Source organism: Callorhinus ursinus, unplaced genomic scaffold (assembly GCF_003265705.2).
Source record: "Callorhinus ursinus isolate GAN/ISIS: 27379988/994484 unplaced genomic scaffold, GSC_fseal_2.0 scaffold34, whole genome shotgun sequence".
In the NCBI taxonomy this organism is placed as follows: Eukaryota; Metazoa; Chordata; class Mammalia; order Carnivora; family Otariidae; genus Callorhinus; species Callorhinus ursinus.
In genome coordinates, this window is record NW_027397096.1 from 3,668,894 (window position 1) to 3,689,460 (window position 20,567).

The 20,567-nt window shown below is 52.8% G+C and overlaps 1 protein-coding gene across 1 annotated transcript in view; it reads left to right on the forward strand.

Annotated features, from left to right (window-relative positions):
* Positions 1 to 3,351: 3,351 nt before the first annotated feature.
* MYO18A (myosin XVIIIA) overlaps positions 3,352 to 20,567 on the forward strand; it is a 78,409-nt gene continuing 61,193 nt past the window's right edge. Inside the window, exons 1-2 of the mRNA XM_073879579.1 lie at positions 3,352 to 3,493; positions 14,438 to 15,520. Coding sequence (XP_073735680.1) covers positions 14,522 to 15,520 — 999 coding nt within the window. The 5' untranslated portion in view covers positions 3,352 to 3,493; positions 14,438 to 14,521. The remainder of the gene's footprint in view (positions 3,494 to 14,437; positions 15,521 to 20,567) is intronic.

Below are 20,567 nucleotides of genomic sequence, written 5' to 3' on the forward strand. Positions count from 1 at the left end.
CCAGGCTCACAGCGGCGGCGGCAGCCTGGCCCATTTTTAAATAGGATTATTTGTTTTCTTATTGTTGAGTTTTAAGAGTTCTTCATCTGTTTTGGATAACAGCCCTTTTCAGATGTGTCTTTTACAAATATTCTCTCCCAGTCTGTGGCTTGTGATCTCTTAGTATTGTCTTTTTCAGAGCAGAAGTTTTTGATTTTTAAGAAGTCCAGCTTATCAATTTTTTCTTTCATGAATCATGCCTTTCGTGTTGTATGTAAAAATCATCACCACGACATCAGCTCTAGCAACATTTTTCTAGATATGTCTCCTGAGGCAAGGGAAACAAAAGCAAAAATAAACTACTTGGATTACATCAAAATAAAAAGCTTCTGCACAGTGAAGGAAACAATCAATGAAACTAAAAGGCAACCTTCTGAATGGGAGAAGATATTTGCAAATGACATATCCAATAAAGGCTTAGTATCCAAACTACATAAAGAACTTACACAACTCAACACCAAAAAAAAAAAAGACCATATAATCCAATTCAAAATTGGGAAGAAGACATAAACAGACATTTCTCCAAAGAAGACATCCAGATGACCAACAGACACATGAAAAGATGCTTGACATCACTCATCATCAGGGAAATGCTAATCAAAACCACAAGGAGATATCACCCCACACCTGCCAGAATGGCTAAAATCAACAACACAAGAAACAACAAGTGTTGACCAGCATGTGGAGAAAAAGGAACGCTCGAGCACTGTTGGTGGGAATGCAAACTGGTGCAGCCACACTGGAAAACAGTATGGAGGTTTCTCAAAAAATTAAAGATAGAATTACCATATGATCCAGTAATTCCACTACTGGTCTTTACCCAAAGAATATGAAACCACTAATTCGAAAAGATGTATGGACCCCTGTGTGTATTGCAGCATTATCTACAATAGCCAAACAATGGAAGCAGCCCAAATGTCCATGGATAGATGAATGGATAAAGAAGAGGTGGTATGTATATACAATGGAATTAAATTTTGCCATTTGCAACAACATGGATGGAACTGGAGAGTACAATGGTAAGTGAAATAAATCAGCCAGAGAAAGACAAATACCATATGATTTCACTCGTATGTGAAATTTGAGAAACACAGCAAACAAAGAAAAAAAGGGACAAACCAAGAAACAGACTTAACTATAGAGAACAAATGGATGGTTACCAGATTTGGGGGGGAATAGGTGAAGGTGATTAAGAGTACACTTATGAAGAGCACTGAGTAATGTACAGAATTATTGAATCAATATATTATACACCTAAAACTAAACAGAACACTGTATTTACATATACGGGAATTAAAAAAATTAAAAATTAAAAAAATCATCCCCTAACCCAAGGTCATCTGGGTTCCCACCTATGTTACTTTCTAGCAGTTTTGTAGTTTCGTGCTTTACATTTAGGTCTATGATCCATTTTAATTTTTGTAAAAGGTGTGAGGTCTATTTCTAGATTCATTTTCTTGACTGTGAATATCCAGTTGTTCCAGCACCATTTGTTGAAAAGACTAAACTCATTTAATTTTCAAAATAAGCTTTGAGACACACCCTGTTATTTATCCCCATTTTTCAGATAAGCAAACTGAGGCTTAGAGTGGTTTTATAAATCACCCAGGGCAACACAGCTAGTACTTGACAGGGATCTGAACCCAGGTAACCTGACCCCAGAGTCCATGCACTCAATCCCTATCTATAATAGTCTCTTTGTCATAGGTTTGTTGTGAGGACTGGAGATAGTGCTTAGCACATAGTAGGTGTTCAGGAAGCAGTAATGATAGCATGTCCAACCCAACCTGCAAGGTTTCACTCAATACCAGGTCTCAGAGCAACTTTATTTCACTCCTCCAGCCAAACCTGCCACCCATCATAGCACTATCTCCTCCTAGGGATGACAGCATGGTGTACCCTACTCACCACAGTCACAGCACACTTCCATGTGAGTCCCGCTGAGAGAGGCTGCATGTCTGCTTTCTCAGTGTCCCCCAGAGTGCCGGGTGCTGCACTTGGCAGCCTCTCAGTAAAAGTCTGTTTAATTGAGTTTGGGTGGCCTGCTATTCCTTTATGCAAAATGCACATCCTGGGTGTGGTCTATTCCTCAGGATCTCTGAGCTCTTACTCAGCCCTTTGCTCCTGGGCCCCCCTGCTCCAACCTTCCCTGATCTGTCAGGTTGGGCCACCCCGGTCTACAGAAGTTCTCAGCTGGGCTAACTATGCAGAGGGCTGCCCTTCCTCCTGCACCACCACGCTCAGTTTCTCTCACATTCCAGGGTACCCCACTCCAGTAAGGACACTGCCTGTAGAAGTGTCTACCTCTCCATCTCCAAACTCAAGACAATAGCACCTATCTTGGAGGCCTGCTCTCTAAACACGTCCGGCCCCTCCCAGGACGTCTAAAATCCCTTCTTGGTGAGAGCAGTTCACTGGATGTTTACAGGACATGACAACCAGGGGCAGACCCCCTTCCAAAAAAGCTACTAAAAGGGGTGCCTGGGTGGCTCAGTCGTTAAGCGTCTGCCTTCGGCTCAGGTCATGATCCCAGGGTCCTGGGATCGAGCCCCGCATCGAGCCCCGCATCGAGCCCCGCATCGAGCCCCGCATCGAGCCCCGCATCGAGCCCCGCATCAGGCTCCCTGCTCCGCGGGAAGCCTGTTTCTTCCTCTCCCACTCCCCCTGCTTGTATTCCCTCTCTCGCTGTGTCTCTCTGTCAAATAAATAAATAAAATCTTAAAAAAAATAAAAAGCTACTAAAAGGTGTTAATCAGCATTGTTGGTCTCCTTTTGGGAGTGAATGAATGCCCCTGAGGACTGTCTCCTGGGCCCTGGTACACCCCTCAGGCAGCCCCACTAAGGCAGGGCTCTCTCAGACCAAGCTACCACAAGCCCGTGTCCACCTTGGGGAGGACATTCTGCCTGTGTCACCTTGGACATGCAGGCAGTGCCTGCTTTGGACTGAGCCATCTGGCACCATACAGCAGCGCCCTGTGTCCGCCTCTGCAGAGCCACCCTGGGAAGATGTGACCAGCAAGACTCCAATGCTTCCTCCGGACAGCACGGCCCTGGGCAGCACCCTCCTGGACACAGCCCACGGGGTCCAGTGCCGGCCCTGGAAGGAACCTGTTCTCCACAGGCGGGCACCGTGCCTGCCCTGGGCGTGCCCAGCGGCCTCCGGCGCCCCGTGCACTCAGGAGCTCCAGGCGGGGCCTCTGGGACGCGGACAGAGGGCTCGCGGAGCGGCGCCGGTGCCCGCATGGCTCGTTCTGGAGGCGCGCCCAGCGGCTGCCAGGAAGGCCGGGCGTTTATCCCCGGAGCCGCCAGCAGGGAGCTCCCTTTCGGCTCGGCGCGCGCGGCTGCGGGGGGCGGCGCTGCTCTGCGCCGCGCTGCGCTCCAGCCCGGACCGGGCCGGGGCCGCTGGATGCCGCGTCTCCGCTTCTGCTGCCTGCCGGGCGGGCTCCGGCGGCCGGTGAGCGCGGGGCGGCGGGGGCGGCCGCTCGGGGACCGCCCGGGCCCGGGGAGGCGGGGGTGGGGGCGGCGGGGCGGGCTCGGGCCGGGAAGGCGGGAGGGTGGAGGGGCCCGCCGGCTCCTCCTCCCCCACTGTCCCCTGGAAGCGGCGGCCCGGACTCCCGGCTCCGGTCCCCGGCTGCGCGGCGGAGCTCGGCGCCCAGGAACCGGGGCCGACCGGGAGGGGCGGGGAGGGGAGCTCTGGCCGCCTTTGCCAGCTCGGGGGCGCGCGGAGGCAGGGCAGGGTGGCCCTCGGTTTGGGGGAGGGATTGAGGGCTTGGGGGAGCCCAGGTGGCCCCGAGCTGCGGGGTGGAGGCTGCAGCCTCCGGGATAGGGGGCTTCTCGGGGCCAGGCCCAGGCCCCCGCCCCCCAGTCCGAGCGAGCGAGCGAGCGAGGCTCTGAGGAAAGCAGCGGGGACAGCGAGCACCTCGGCCGAGCCCTTTATCCCTCCCAGCGGCTGCACCCTTTCACTGCCAGGCCGACAGCGGGCTCCTCTCAAAGGAGCAGCTGCTAGACGGCTGGCAAAACAATGGAGACCCCGCTTCCCCAGACCCCCTCCCCGGGCGCAGAAGATGGGGGTGAGTGAATGGTAGGTTTGGGGATTAGGGAGTGCTGGCTGTCCCCTGTGACTGGCTGCTCACCTCACCTTTCCCTGCAAAGGGGTGGGGTGTGTGTGGGAAGGTCGGACGGCCTGCCCCAGGCCTCTGGGAGAGACTGCCCTGACGCCCCGCCCTGCTAACCTGTCATGCCAGTTGTTTCGCCAATGGGAAGGGGAGGTGGTAAGGTTAGCTGCTCCCCACCGCCGTGTTGGGGGGGGGGAGCGGGCTGCTGCTTGGTACCAAGCATGGTGAGGAGTGGGTCATGTTCCTGGCTGAGATAAGGCCTGCAGGGGCATACCACACATTGGGGCTTTGTTGGGGGCAGGGAGGAGGGATGGGGATGTCACCCTTTTGCAAGGCACATGTGTCCTGCTGATTAGTTAGAAAGGCTGCCAGCCAGAATGAACTGGGCTGGGGGGTGGATGGGGGTGGGGGAAGGCAGACAGTCTGTTTTTTAAGTGGTAGTCCTTTTGCCTGGTCACTGGGCCAATGGGGCATGGGTTTGGCAGTGTCCTTTTGGTTTGTGTTTGTGTAGAGAGGCCCGGGACAATGCTTCCTGGGAGGAGCTCTCCTGCCTAGAGCCTTCCTGCCCTCAGATGGACCCCCAAAATTATGGAATCGGATTCCCTCCCCCGCTTCACCTGGCCAGTGAGTCAGGCTGGTTTGTGTGGGCTCATTCGTCCTTTGGAGTACCTGGCATGTCTCCCCCAAGGAGAGTGAACTGTCTGAAGTATGTATGCAAGTGAGTCCATGCTGGAAGGGAGGGAAGGTCAAGTTAAGAGCGAGATCACCTTAGCAAGACACTGAACCTAGGGGGTCAGGCTGCCTTTCCATATGCTTATGAGATCTGGAGCCCTTTTCTTGGGCAGGTTGGTTTCCTGTTGTCATGGCAATGGGCCAGGCCTTGTCTAGCTTTCCCCACCCTTTTGGTTCAGAAGCTACTTTCTATTTGGGGATATTGAAAGTTGCTCTCCTGAGGTCTCTGGCTTCCTGACAGACCTCACTGGCTCTTTGTCAATGGCCTGCCACCTCCTCAGCTTCCCCTCTGCCCTTTTGTGATGAGGACTTTCCAGGAAACATCCTCCTGGTTGCTGGACATGACTAATTATATATAGCCTCGGGTGGAGGTGTGCTTGTCCATTTGGGGTTGAGGACATTGGGGTTGGGGCCTCAATTCCAGGAAGACGATGGGGGACGCTATTGTGTTGGAGGGTTAGGGCAATGAGAAGGGTCGCAGGTGGGGGTGGGAGGGATAGAATGCCGGTGGTCACTTCCTTTGAAAGCTTTGAACTTTGAACAGTTGATGACCTGGTGCCTGGCAGTTCTGAGTATCTAGTTTGTTTATGCTTCCTAGGCCTGGCTCAGGTGCCAGGGTGTGTGCCTGAGGGCTTCCTCGGGTGTCCCAGGCTCTCCTCAGGAGCCCTCACGTGGATTGTCCCCTTCCTGACTCCTGCCTGGTCCCTCAGCCTCACTCCCTGGCTGTCAGGGGCAGCCGGGCTATTGCCTGGAGCCCCCTTCCCCGGCCCAGCTTGAGGCTGCCCTTTAAGGGGTGCTTGTGTCTTCAGAAATTGGGCCTGAAACCTCCGGGGTCCCCCAGAGGCCGGTCCCCCAAGGTGGACGGGGTGGGGCAGAACTGAAAGGGAGAATCCACCCTACTCGGGTGGAGCAGGGAGTTGCTGGAACTCAGGAAACCTTGATCCGCACTTGGTGTGTCACAGGTCTCCAGAGCAGCAGGGCTGTTCTTGTTCCTTCAAACCCGAGATCTGTGCCCAGCCAGACGCCCCTCACCTGAAGTGGATGCCCCGGACTGGAACTCGATCATCCATGTGAGCTGGGTCCTGTTGGTGGCTCTGGGCCCCAGGCCTTATCCCAGGCTTCTCCCAGGTGTGATGGGTAAAGCTGAGGGGCTCTGGCCTGGTGTAGTTTAAAGGTTAGAGGGTGTGAGAGTGGTTCCCCCAGGACTGGGGCTGAGGGCTTGATGGGGCTTTGAAGTTCTTCTTTGGGTCAGGCTCCTGGGTGCTTTAAGATCTGTTCACTCTGCATCTCACTCCCCATCACCATTTGTCCCCTGAATTCGAGAGTTGGGTTGGGAGCTGGATTGGGAGGGGCGGGGAGCAGAACTGGAAAGCCTCCACACCTCTCCCCACTTCACTTTCCTTGAGGTGGGAACTGTGTGGCTTATAAATTATCCGTATTCCCTTGATGGTTCAAATAGCTTACAGTCAGGCAGGAGTTTAAACCGTGGATTGAGGGTTTTGTTTTTTTTTTAAGATTTTATTTATTTGACAGAGAGAGACACAGCGAGAGAGGGAGCACAAGCAGGGGGAGTAGGAGAGGGAGAAGCAGGCTTCCCGTAGGGTAGGGAGCCCTATGCAGGGCTCCATCCCAGGACCCTGGGATCACTACCCAAGCCACAGGCAGATGCCCCATGACTGAGCCACTCAGGCGCCCCGTGGACTGAGGTTTTTAGAGGGCCCAGGGCCCTTTCTCTCTGCTAGGCACTTTACCATCACTTACAAGGGATTATTTTTATTATTCTCGGGTATTCAGAGATGTTGGACGACGGGCTCAAGGTCACACAGAAAGTCAGAGGCAGAGCAGGATTAGAACCTGCAAATCAGCGTTGAGCAGAATACCTCTCCAGCAAAGGCAAGGGCTTGGGGCCAAGTCTGAACTCTCAGGTCCACGAGAGGGGAGAGGACTTGCTCAAGGTCACACAGAAGGAGGGGGCAGTGTTAGCTGAGTTTAGCGCCCAGCCGGCTGCGGCAAACCCCAGCGTGGAGCCGAGGAGGTGCACGTGGAAGAGCAGCGGGGCACCTGGCCGCGCCGCTGGCACCTCTCCCGCTGTCGTTCCTCCCGGGCCCTGCGAGACCGCTGCGTTCCAGGGGAGACGGTATCGCGGCGGCAGGCGCCGCGGGGCTGCCTGGAAGTGCTCGGGGCCGCGGGTTCCGAGGGAGCGGGAGCCGAAGCCGGAGCCGGAGCCGGCGGGCGGCCGGCTGATGTCATGTGAGAAGCGTGCAGTCGAAGCGAGCACACCTGGAGCCAGATAAGCTCCGTGTGACCTGGCAGTGAGTCACGGGGTGCTGCGGAGCTCTTAGCACGACCGGCCGGGAAGAGGCTCGGCGGCAGCGGCCAGTGTCACCCTGCGCCACTCGGTTGGGGGCACCTGCCCCCGCCTCCCGGCCGGGGCGAGCCAAGTACTGTGCGAGCCCCGCCGGGTCACCTTTGCAAGCCCTCCGTTGCGGGGCCGGCGCCGAAGAAAGGCTTCTGGGCTGTAGGAAACGGCCGCTTAGGGAGGTCAGAGGCCAAGGGAGAGAGGCCGGCTCTCTTGGGAAAGTATTTCCTTTGTATTTATTTGTGAGTGTGGTTTGGGAGTGGGGTGTGGGGGACTGACCCTTTTAAGTGTCCACCCACAGCAGCCAAGTCTGGGCGCCTTTCTTGGGATTCCAACGTTATAGTTTCCATTTCCTGGGGTTTCTGCTTTGCCAGCTGCAGGGTGACCCATTTAAATCTGTCCCCTCTTAAAGCCACAAGACACTAGTGAGATCTATTTTAACCAAGTCCCCCAAGTCACTGAAACTTTTCCGAGGCGCGAGATGGCAAGCCTTGAACTTCCCGTTGCAAATTTGGTTTATAGCCTTCATGCTAAATGGATTGTCAAGTCTTTCTTTTTTTCTTTTTCTTTCTTTTTAATCTTTAAAAATCGCAAACGTAACATATGCTGGGAAAAGGTTTAATCCCTAGGAAGTCTATTAGATAAAAAGCTAAAGTGGTACTACCCCTGCTTGCCCCAACTCCACGGAAACCACAGATAAAATTTGGTAATGAATATTATATACATGGATATATATAAAATACATGTTTATTATATATTTTTAACATGTTACATGAATACAATTTAATATAAATATATATTTTTTCCTGTGGGAAATAAAGAGCATACAGAAAAGTAGAAGAAATATTATACATAATCCCACTATCTAAACCCCTCGGCCTAGATACACACACACACCCCCACCAGCTAAATATTCTCATTGTAAAAAGTTAGAACAATATAGATGAAACACAGATCTGCTATGACTCTTCTAAAATCCCTATCTCTTCCCCAAAGCATACATTTTTCTATGCATCTGGAAATATTGCACATACATGATGTGCACGGATATATATGCACACATACACATAGTTTAAAATATATATAATTATAAAAATTATATATTATCCGGCAACTTGGTTTTTTCACTTAACAATATAGTATTGAATCTTTCCAGGTGAGTATATACAAATCTCCTTCATTCTTTTTAATAACTGCCCAGTTCTATGATTTAGCTATTCCTCCAGTGACGGACCTTTATATTGACAGAGGTTTGCAATCACAAACAGTGATGCAAAGATTAGCCATGTTTATTGTGTGAACATATCTGTCGAGGTCCTGTATGTGGAATTGCCTAGTCTAAGAATATGTACATTTAAATATTTTCATAGATACCACCAGTTTGCCCTCCTCACACCAATTTATGCTCCCAGCAACACACATGAGCTACCCTGCTTCCTGTCTTCTATTTGATTGATGTTATTAATAATGGTAGTTTTTACTAAACGGCTAAGTGGACAACAGTATACCTCTGTGTTCTTTCATGTGTCTGCGGATGACTGAGGCTGCAAACCTGTTCTTGTCTGTTGGCCATTCGTATTTCTGCAGCTAAGAATTGCCTGCAGTTAGTCTTGGCAATAGGTACATGGGGCCTCTGGACTTGAGCCAATGTGATCCAGCCTGACCATGTGCTCACAGAATTGCCTTCACTTCTTTGGGCTGTACTTTGCATATACAAAGGTTCTCTCCAGCATTAAGATTTTATGTTTGGACTTATTTTAGTCACACTTGGGCTAAGGTACACACTTTGCGTACCGTATGCTGTCCACTGTCCCATTTAGATGGTAAGAATGTGCCCTGCTGTGACTGAGTACCGTTCTTGAGGGCCTGCTCTGGGCTAGGTGTCATATGGAGGGCTTATAGACCAATTTCTTTTCTTTTTTTTTTTTTTTAAAGATTTTTTTTATTTATTTATTAGAGAGCGAGCAAGAGAGAAACAGCATGAGAGGGGAGAGAGTCAGAGGGAGAAGCAGGCTCCCCGCTGAGCTGGGAGCCCGATGTGGGACTCGATCCCAGGACCCCGGGATCATGACCTGAGCCGAAGGCAGTCGCTTAACCAACTGAGCCACCCAGGCGCCCTAGACCAATTTCATTTAGTCCCCATGCCTTATGTGGTAGGTGCTGTTATTATCCCCATTTTACAAATGGGAAAACAGAGGCACAGAGGTATGAAGTGACTTTCCCAAGATTGCATAGCTATTACCTCGGATTTGGTCCTAGGTTTGCTACCTGACATCTGAAGCCGAAGCTCTTTCATTAGTTTCATTTATCTTTATTTATTTAATTTACTTTTTTTTTGAGGTAGGGGAGAGGCAGAGGGAGAGAGAGAACCTCAAGCAGGCTCCACACCCTGAGACAACGGGGCTCCATCCCACGACTCTGAGATCATGACCTGAGCCAAAATCAAGAGTCAGACACTTAACCAACTGAGCCACCCAGACATCGGCATATCTTGCCTCAAATACTTTAGTATATATATATATATCATTAACCAGACTTCAGTATTTGTTTACAGTTCTTTTTTCTTTTGAGTGAATATTTCACATAATGAAATGCACAAGTCTTATGTGCGCTATTTGATAACTGTTGACACACGTATACTCCTGTCAACCCAACTCCCTATCAAGATAATGTAATATGAACATCACTCCAGAAAGTTCCCTCCTGCCCTTTTTCAGGCAATTCCCACCCCTACCCCCGTCCTCACCATCCAGAGGTAATCCGTGTTCTGATTTTTTTCACCTAGCTTAGTTTTATCTGTACACATCTTCCTTGGCTTACCTCCTTCCTGCTAAACCCATCGTAACTTGAAAATACCGTAAGTTGAGAATGCATTTAATACACCTAACCGACCGGCCATCATAGATTAGCCTAGCCTACTTTAAATGTGCTCAGAACACTAATATTAGCCTACAGTTGGGCAAAATCACCTAGCACAAAGCCCATTTTATGATTAAGTATTGAGGATCTCATGCAATTGGTCGCACACTGTGCGTGCAGAAAGTGAAGACAGAGTGGTATAGCCTGGGTATAGAATAGCTGTAAGTGGATCAGTTGTTTACCCTTGTGATCATGCGGCTTGCCGCCACTGCCTAGTGTCACAGGAGAGCCCCTTACTGCATATTGCTAGGTCAGGAAAAGATCCAAACTCAAAATGTGAAGTATGAGTTATACTGAATGCAAATTGCTTTCACATATGCATATCGTGAAGTCAAAAAAATTGTTAAGTTGAACCGTTGTAAGGCAGGGACCGTCTGTACTAGAACCTCATATAAATAGTACCTTACCAGTATGGTACTCTGTTGTCAAAGCCTTCTTTGGCTGTCACTTGACATAATGTTTTTGAGATTCATCCCTGTTGTGTGTCTCAGTAGTTGCTTCCTTTTTCTTGCCAAGTAGTATTCCATTCTATGAGTATGTAAATTGTTTCTCCCGTTGATGAACTGATAGATGCATAGTTGAGTCAAATGGTCTTTGCCCTCAAGACGCTTTCTGTCTTAAAGTAATAAGGCATCTGAGTTGACCAAGTCGATTGTACTTTGCTCTGATTTGGGGAGCAGCAGGGTCCAGATGATGTAGGTACATACCCTAATTTATATACATACCTTTCCTCCACGTACAATTAGGAAAGGCCTCCTGGAGTAGGGTGAGGGGAGAAAGGCAGAGAAGGAGGTCAGAAAACTGTAAGGTTCCCTTCACTGGAGAGGGTAAGAGATGAGTGAATGAAGAGCGCAGAATGAAGAGTGGAAAAGTGCTGATGTCATTGCTGCTAGAGTCTTTGGACCTGAGGACAGGAGATGCTGAAAGGGCCAAGGTCTACAGGAAGGTGATGGAGCCCCGTGCCCGGCAGAGTGGGCTCTGAGGAGCAGAGGAACAGCAACACCTGTACCAGGGTCTGACCCTGGACAGCGAAGTTGCAGGTGGCTCCAGACAGGTGGCACAGGAGAAAACCCAGGTCACAGCCAGGCAGTTGTAGGGATGACAGTGGGGAAGGGGTACCTTGTGAGCTGTGTGCATGGCTTTGGCAGGACAGGGGTGCTGAGGGGAGGGCTGAAATGGACAGCCTCCGAAGGCTCCAGGGTTGGGATGAGAGGGGTAACTTTGGCAGAAAGTTAATAAATAACTTGTGTCCACAAGAGACTTAGATATTTGGAATTTTCGAGCTAGAAGAGCCGTAGATCATCCAGTCCAACCTTGAGCAAAGTGACGGGCTCAAGGTCCCGTAGCGATCTGTCGGCAGATCCAGGCCTAGATAGCGGACCCACTAACCTTGCTGGCCAGTGGCTGCCCTCCTCCCCCATGCTGTTGCTCTAGCAGTGACCGCGTGTGGTTCCTGCCTGCCTCAATGGCAGTGAGGGGCAAGCCTTGGCCAAGACAGGGATTTCCATGAAATTACTTCTCAGGAACCTTTCCAGCCCAAAGATTCTAGAATTCTGGGGCCTGTTTTCCGTTGATACTGCTCAGATGTCTAGCCCCCGGCAAAGAGCCAGGATTGGGTAAGGATTGCAGAGTAAGAACTGAAGACCAAAAGAGGTGTCTTGGTGGGATAGCGTGGTAGGCAGTTGGGTTCTCATGGTTGGGCTGAGGCTGAGGCCAAGAGACTCAGTTGTCCTCTTCCAGTCCCCAGGGTGGGTTTCTTTCTTCATTTCCCATACAGCTGCCTTTGGAGCCATCTTCTAAATCAGCCCCCTTTTAAATACATAGAGAGAGAGAGAGAGAGAGAGAAAATGCGAGCATGGGGGCAGGGTAGGTAGGGGGAGAGGGAGAGAGAGAATCTTAAGCAGACCCTGTGTTGAGCCTGGAGCCTGACACAGGACTCCATCCCACAACCCTGAGATCATGACCTGAGCCACAATCAAGAGTCGGACGCTTAACCGACTGAGCCACCCAGGCGCCCCTAAATCAGCCTTTTAAGACAGTGCAGGAAGTGATGGGTGAGGGCGGTGACCACCGGAAGATCCCACGTCCTGGTATATGGTAGGTCTGTGCCACACCCCATCAATATTCAGGAGGAGAGAGAGAGAGAGAGACTCCCCAGGTCAAAATAGAGCCCTGAAGAGAGGAGGCCTGCTGTCAGGTTCTCCCCCACCCCAAATCAGTCCAGAGTCAGCTGCACGGGGCTGCCCCTGGCTTCACACTTCTTGGACCCTACCTTTCCTGTCTGCCTACTCCCGGGTACTGTGAATGGAGCATTTTGAACCAAAAAGGTCGGAGGGAACTTTGTTTTACTAGGTAGAAATGGGTCAGAAGGGGCAAGGGGTGCCTGTTAGGTCCACAGGGAGCTAGTAACTGGGCCAGATTCCCCACCTCTTTGGATATGCTCTATAATTAAAGATTTCTCTAGAATTGCACTGCCCAGTTCAATAGCCAGTAGCTGTTGAATACTTGAAATGTAGTTAGTCTGAATTAAGATGTGCTCTGAGTGTAAAAATCACACTGGATTTTTATGCAGACTTCATATGGAAAAGAGAATGTAAAATATCTCAATATTTTTCATGTAGATTACACGACAATATCTTGGATCTATTTATGTGAAAATATATCATTAAAGCTAATTTCACCTGTTTCTTTTTACCTTTTTTAGTGTGGCTGCTAGAAAATTTTAAATCACACCTAAGCCTTGAATTGTATTTCTGTGAAGAGCACTGCTCTAGGAAGGATACACTGATCTCTCAGGAGCCCCGTGGGTCAGGGTGCTGGGCGGGGAGGAGGCGATTAGTCAGGGCCACCAGGACCCTTGGGAGTTCCTGGCCTTGATGTCTTCCTAGGCATTGTATTGGGGCCAGGGGTCCCTCTCAGTAGGTTGGGGAGCCTGGAGGGCCTTGGCTTGGTCGTGGCGGTGGGGTACACGGGGAAGTCCTCTCCAGGGCCTCGCAAAAGGTCGTTGCTGGAAGGAGTGAGCTTGTCGGTCCTGTGTCTCGAACTCAGAGGGGGAGGACTTCTTGGAGAGAGAAGAAATTGCACTTAATTTCTAATTAGGTGGTATGGCCTACTTCTGCTCCTTGTTCCCTGCTGGTTAGAACTTGTTCCCTGGCTTGAACCCCACCCCCGCCGGGTCTTTCTCAGTCCTGTCCCCAAGTGGGTGTGCGCTGAGGTGGGAGTAGGCTGGCACCGTGGGTGCAGGCGCCCCGGACCTCGCTTGTCTCTCACGCTGCCACAACTTTCTTCCCGAGGCTATATTTAGTTGTTGGTCTGGGGAAAAGGATATGAGTTTAGGATCCTGTTTATCCAGCAGACCCCACCCCCACCTCTCAGCTGTCTGTCCTCTGTTCAGTCTGGAACTTTCCCTTCCCTCCCTGCTTCACTTGGGGCCCCAGGGCCCCAGAGAGGAAACAGTATTTGTCGGCGCTGAGCCGTGGGACAACAACGTATACTTAATTTTCTGTGCCCTGTTTTCTCATTTGTAGAGATAATGACACCTGCCTTGCAGGGATGCCGTGGGGCGCAAACAAGAGTGTGGGTAACGCGCGTGGCAAGTGGAAATCACGAAAATGAGGGTTGATGCCTTGAGGTCTTCTGCCAGGCAGTGGCTAAGGCTGCTTCTGTGTCCCTTTCCTTCTTCCTGTGTGTGGAATCTTTTTTTTTTTTTTTTTTTTTTTTGACAGAGAGAGAGAGACAGTGAGAGAGGGAACACAAGCAGGGGGGAGTGGGAGAGGGAAAAGCAGGCTTTCGCAGAGCAGGGAGCCCGATGCGGGGCTCCATCCTAGGACCCTGGGATCACGACCTGAGCCGAAGGCAGATACTTAACGACTGAGCCACCCAGGCGCCGCCTGTGTGTTGAGTCTTAAGTCAGGCCCCAGGTCGGCTTGATGGCACCCTCCTGCCAGGAGGTCAGAGCTCCCAGGAGCCACCGCGGTGCACACCTGTCAGGGATGAAAGGCGATGACAGACTTTGGAGTCTGCGCTTTTACAACCTTATCGAAACCTCAGGTTTCCTTATTTGTAAAATGGGGGTAATCACAGACCTTCCCATAGCAGTGCTATGAGGATTAACTTAACAGAGATGGTATTGTATCAAGCCGAGCACCTGGCACAGAGTAAGCCCCCTCTCAGTGAAGGGGAGCTGCGCTCATTCGTTGGCCTTGTCTGGCCTGGAGACACAGGAAGAGGCTCTGCTCGAATCATCTTTCTCTCTCTCTGCTTCTGTTTGCAGCAGCGAGGCGGGGTACGACGAGGGCCCTGTGCTAAGCACCCGTGATCCTCCGGGGGTGCCCCCCCCCAAAAGCAGTACCCCACCATGTTTAACCTAATGAAGAAAGATAAGGACAAAGATGGTGGGCGGAAGGAGAAGAAGGAGAAGAAGGAGAAGAAGGAGCGAATGTCGGCGGCGGAGCTGCGGAGCCTGGAGGAGATGAGCCTGCGTCGCGGCTTCTTCAATCTGAACCGCTCCTCCAAGCGTGAGTCCAAGACACGCCTGGAAATCTCCAACCCCATCCCCATCAAGGTGGCCAGTGGCTCCGACCTGCACCTGACCGACATCGACTCCGACAGCAACAGGGGCAGTGTCATCCTGGACTCGGGCCACCTGAGCACCGCCAGCTCGAGCGATGACCTCAAGGGCGAGGAAGGCAGCTTCCGCGGCTCTGTGCTGCAGCGGGCAGCCAAGTTCGGCTCCCTGGCCAAGCAGAACTCACAGATGATTGTCAAACGCTTCTCCTTCTCCCAGCGGAGCCGGGATGAGAGCGCCTCAGAAACCTCCACCCCCTCCGAGCACTCTGCGGCGCCATCCCCGCAGGTGGAGGTGAGGACTCTCGAGGGACAGCTGGTGCAGCATCCTGGCTCGGGCCTCCCTCGGCCAGGGCCCCGCTCCCGAGTCCCTGAGCTGGTGACTAAAAGGTTCCCGGCTGACCTGCGCTTGCCCCCCGTGGTGCCCTTGCCGCCGCCCGCCCTCCGGGAGCTGGAGCTGCAGCGGAGGCCCACTGGAGACTTCGGCTTCTCCCTGCGCCGCACGACCATGCTGGATCGGGGCCCCGAGGGCCAGGTCTACCGGAGGGTGGTTCACTTCGCTGAGCCCGGCGCGGGCACCAAGGACGTGGCCCTGGGCTTGGTGCCAGGTGACCGTCTGGTGGAGATTAATGGGCACAACGTGGAGAGCAAGTCCAGGGATGAGATCGTGGAGATGATCCGGCAGTCTGGGGACAGCGTGCGGCTCAAGGTGCAACCCATTCCAGAGCTCAGCGAGCTGAGCCGGAGCTGGTTGCGGAGTGGCGACGGACCCCGCAGGGAGCCAGCCGATGTGAGTGTCCCCCTGGGCAGCTGGGTGGGAGCAGGGGTTGGGAATCGTGCTTGGGTAGATGAATGGGGCACCCTGGAGCGGAGAAGTCGCGCCACTCCTTGGCCCCAGGGACACATGGCCTGGCCAGCTGGGAGGAGCGACCTTAGCGTGGGGTGGTCCATGGTGATACAGGCTTCAGGACACAAGGGTGAAGGGTTTGGGCACCATGTTTCCTGAGCCCTAAATCGGGGCACGGAGGCTGATGCGTGCCACTTCAGATGAGAGGCAGTCTGGACTACTAGTCCAGCCCGACATCTGGACTAAACTAGAGAATTACCATGTTATTTACACTTGAAAGAAAAAAATGAATTATTTCAAAGCAGGGCTGTCGTGGAACATCTGGGCTGTGAGGCCATTTTGTTAGCTCTTGGGTAAGATGACTTCGGACATCCTCTTGCCCTTGAATGAGGAGTTGACTAGGGGGTAAGGTTGCAGAGATAAGCAGGGGCCAGATCATGGAGGACCTTGTAAGTCATGATAGGGGTTTAGATTTTTGTCACAGTGAAATGGGACCATTGTAGGGTTTGAAGCGGGGGAGTGACTGGACCTGATTTATACAGATCACCTGGGCTCTAAGAGTCTTTATTACCTCTCCTGGGGGAAGAAAACACCTGGAAACGTAACGTATCTAGCCTACGGAAATAGTAAGACCTGACTGTCCCTGAGACCCCAGCTGTTATCCTGCCCACACAAAACGGCAGTGGGAGCGGTGACATGGGAGCAGAGAAGGTTTAGATTCTATGTATGAGAGGGTCTCCAGGGGAACAGTGATCTTTAACCCCAGGGGTCTTTTGATAGGGTGGCAACGTATCAGTTTGGAATGTTCCACCTGGAGACAGAACATGAAGGACAGGTTGGCCTCTGGCCATCCCTGTCTCCTAGCTGTGGGTTTTAGGATTGCAGAGATCTGGCCCAGTGCATAGCCTGGCCAGCACCTTTCAGCGCTAAGTGGCCAGCCAGATGTGTCAAAGTCAGAAGTGGGAGGAAATGCTAAGGAAGCAGGCAGAGTTCTGGTGCTAGCTTTCTCCCCAGGAGGGGAAGTGGATGCTCAGATGGCGGCTCAGCCTAGCAGCATGGAGGGCCTGGAGGGCCTGGAGGGCCTGGGAGTGTCAGGGTCAGAGTCTGGCAGGAAGCACTGGCAGTGGGTTCCAGACCTTCCTTTACCCTGAGCCCGGTGGAGGTCAGGCAGTTTTGCTAGTCAGGAAGGGGTAGTGAGTGGGAGGGAGCCTGGTATGGAATCCAGGGCAGGACCTGGACTCATTTATTCCAGAAACTCACATAAAGTACCTACTGCATGTCAGTCACCGGAGTAGACTGAGCTCAGGGAACCACAGTGTGGAGGGGGTGGTCTTCATCTCAGAGCCAAAGCCTATCCTATGTTGCCATGTCTGTCTACTTTCTCCCAAGCTAATGTTATTTTTAACAGATGGAATTTTCTTCTTCAAGAATGAATCCCCTGGGGGGGGGGGTTGTTGCCAGCTCCCCGCTGAACCACAGCACAGGCCTCTGTGGGGCCCTGGGCCTGGCATCCCAGATGCTATTTCGTTTTCTCTTTATAGCCTAGGGATCATCCTGGCATCTCATATTTCTCTGTGGGCCACTCTCCCTTCGCAACAGGCTGCTGCCCCTCTATCCCTGGGGAAGGGGATGGTTCAGCTTTGGAGGTGCCCGTAGAGTCCACATTCCAGCTGGGACTGGTATCCCTTGAGATGCTGGCTTGCTTTAGCCCCCGTGGGGCAAGCCCAGTGGTGCCCAGAGGACTTCTTCCCCAGGCTGATGCCTAGGGGGTCTGGCAGGGGACACAGAGCAAGCTCCATCCTCATGAGTCTCCAAGAGCCATCCGAGAGAACAGTGAGAAGCATAGGGCTGCAGAAGCCCCGCATCTTTTCCTCCCTGGCAGGTGGCAGGGACTCAGGCCACAGCAGAGAGGAGCAGACTGGGCCCGGCAGCCTGGCCTCCTGGGACAGACCCGGGGCTGGTGTGGGAGCGCTGAGGCCTCTACCACAGCTCTCTTCCTCCATCTCCTCCTCTTCTTCCCACTCCCACTCCGGCTTCTTTTCTTGGCAGCAGTTCTCAGCTCAGTTCCATGCCAAGAAGAGTCTTCCCACTTCCTCGAGGCTCCTGGGCGGGGTACCCTGACAACTCTGGCCCCATGAGGACGGCTCCTGGCGGCCACCCTGCCCGTCAGGTCATCCATCAACTGTGTCCACACATTGCCTGTCCCCAGGGAGCTCTGAGGGAACCGGCTGGCCATCTCTTCTCTCTGCACCCGGATGGAGACCAGGCCTCGTGGCTCCTCTCCGTGGCCTGTTCAGAAGGCCCCAGGGAGAGACAGCCCCTCGCATTTCCTTCTCACGTGATGTGCATCCAGAATGCGTGGCTCACACCTTCATGTGTCCCTGTAGCTGCTAGCAAGATTCCGCCGGGAGTAGGGGTGAGCCACAGTAGGGAGATAGACATGGAGCCCCAGTAGAAAGTGGGAGAAGCAGCTCTTCTTCTGCTATCTTCTATTCCACTCCACTCATTAAACAGACATTTGTTGAGCACCAACTGTGTGCTAGGTCCTGGGAGCCAGCAGTGAGCAGGATATAGCCCCAGCCCCTGGGAACTCATAGTCTAGCAGAAGAGATGGTCCAATAGCGGATGATGACAGTGCCATTTGAGGAGCTCCCCAACAGGGGCCAGTATGGGGTCCCAGGGAGCACAGAGGAGGGGACTGGAAGTCCAGCCTTGGGAGTGATCACAGGGAGAGCTGCTGTCTGGGTGGGAGATGAATGCAGGGGAGGCAGGAGGAAGGGGAAGGCTGTGAGAGACACAGACCAAGACCTGGAGGTTGGAGAGAGAATGACACATTGTGGGGGAGGGGGGTAAAGCTGGGGGGACAGTGCATGGGGAATGAGGATTGAGAGAAGCAGCAGAAGAGACCAGCAGGGGACAGGTCACGAAGGCCCTTGTGAGCCATTCTAAGGAATGTAAACTTCAAAGGGCAAGAAACCGTTTTAATCAGGGAGTGATAGGACCAGATTTTAGGAAATCTCTGGCTGCTCGTGGAGCATGCTGCTGGCTGTAGCAAGGGCCGCCGTGGGGAAAACAGTGAGGGCCCTGTCGTTGTCATCCTAGTGGAATGGAGGCGCGCACTTGAGTAGAGCCGTGGAGATGGAGAGAGATTTCAGACGTGCCTGACTAGTGTGGGGGATGGAGGAGAGGAGAGCCAAGTGGGATGTCAGCTTTGCAGGAAGATGCTAAGTTCCTTCCTTGGCTCCTCAGGGAAGGTGTTTTAGGGTATTTGGCTTTGGATCATTTACTCTTAAATTGTCTAAAGGCAAAGCGTTCCCTCAGTCTGGTGAGATGAAAGGGGGTGTTGGTACAGACGAGGATCTTAAAACCCCAGTTGGATCAAAATTCCTTTCTCCCGCTCCATGAAGCTGAGTGGGAAAGTCAAGGGCCCACTGAGAAGGACGAGGGCCTGGGAGAGAAGAGAGCCAGTCCCTTCCATTTGTATCCTCAGCGGGCCCATCGCAGGGAGTAAGGGTGTAGAATGTTTCTGCCAAGCTCGGAAAAGCCCACCTGCTAACCCCTGGCTGATGTGCTTGTCCCCCTGCCTCCAAGAGCTGGCCTGCAGGGGAGCTCCACCCAGAAAGCTCCGCTTCCCTGAGCTTCTGAAGTTGTGGTGGGAGGGGTGAGGTGGGGGTTTCCAGGAAGGCACCCACCCCCTGCCAGTCAGGCCTGCTTCCTCGGGCTCTATGTGGAGCCGTCAGGCCTTTCCCAGAGATCTGTGATACAGTTTCTTCTCCCTTTGGACCGTGGGGTTTGTACTCAAAGGCTCTAGGTCTGTGACGTTCCTGAAGAGGTTGTCATGTCCGTAGACTTGCGTAAACCACCTTTCGTAGATTTCGGTAGGTAGTCAATGCCAAGGATGATGATTTGTACCTTTCCCTCTGCCCCGTCTCTAAAGGCATCCAGGGAAGGTAATTTTGCTGCTTCCTTAATTAACCCACCCTGATGTGCTTTCCCACCGTTGCTCCTGGTAAGGTTTTCCTTCCAAGGGGAACTCACGATGCTTTTGTTCCGACCCTTTCCCTGTAGCCCTGTCCTCAGAGACAGCCAGGAAGACCTGGCATGCTGGGCGCTCCCTAGCTCTTCCCAGCATCTCGGGCCCGCAGATGGGACACCAGTGGCCTGAAAGGAGACTGGCGGGTTGGGGTTGCCTGCATCTGGGAGAAGGGCGGGGGCCCCTAGGCCAGGAAGCCCTAGACCCCTGGACAGAAGCTGTATGAGCCTCACCAACCTCGTCCCCGGGCCCCTGGGAACTTTCAGGAATGGGATCTGCGGGATTTCACGGAGAGACAGAAAATTGACCTGTTCCACGTCTGCCAGGCCAGCTTCTGAGCAATGGGCTTCCCCTGGGGCTTCTGGTGATGGTGGAGCTGCTGGGTGCTGCCTGGGCTCAGTGTTCTAGAACACCTCTGTTCCTAATGGTACTCCCGATGATCCTTGGAGGGGGTTTTGGGGTTTTGTTTGTTTGAAACAGAAAATTCTTACTTCATTTTTTCCAAAGCTTTGGGCACTTCTGATATCAATGTCACCGTGTGAGATCTTTGGCCTGGGGGCTCAGGGTAGAACCCAAACTCAGTTCTTTTGGTGATGAGGTGGCCCGTGGGGAGGTGTCGAGGGCGTGAGAGCTGGTGGGTGAAAGGTCTTTGGGAGCATTTTGGGGGTTATCTATCCTGGATTAGTGGGGTGCATGGGACCAGCAGGGCAGCATGGTGGACGGGGTCATTTCTATTCCACTAGGTCTCCCTTCTCTGTCCTCAGTGGCACATTCTGCCTTCTTCCCGATGAGCTGCTAGACAGACGGCAGCCCCAGAGTGCCCTGGCCACCCAGTCCGTGGGTGGTGGGCACGGTGCCCAGGCCACATTGAGCTGGGTGTGGGTACATGTCGTGGTCATTGGTTGTTTTCGCAGGCACCGCTTGGAGCCCTGGTGTGGGGGCAGGGCCTTGGTTTGA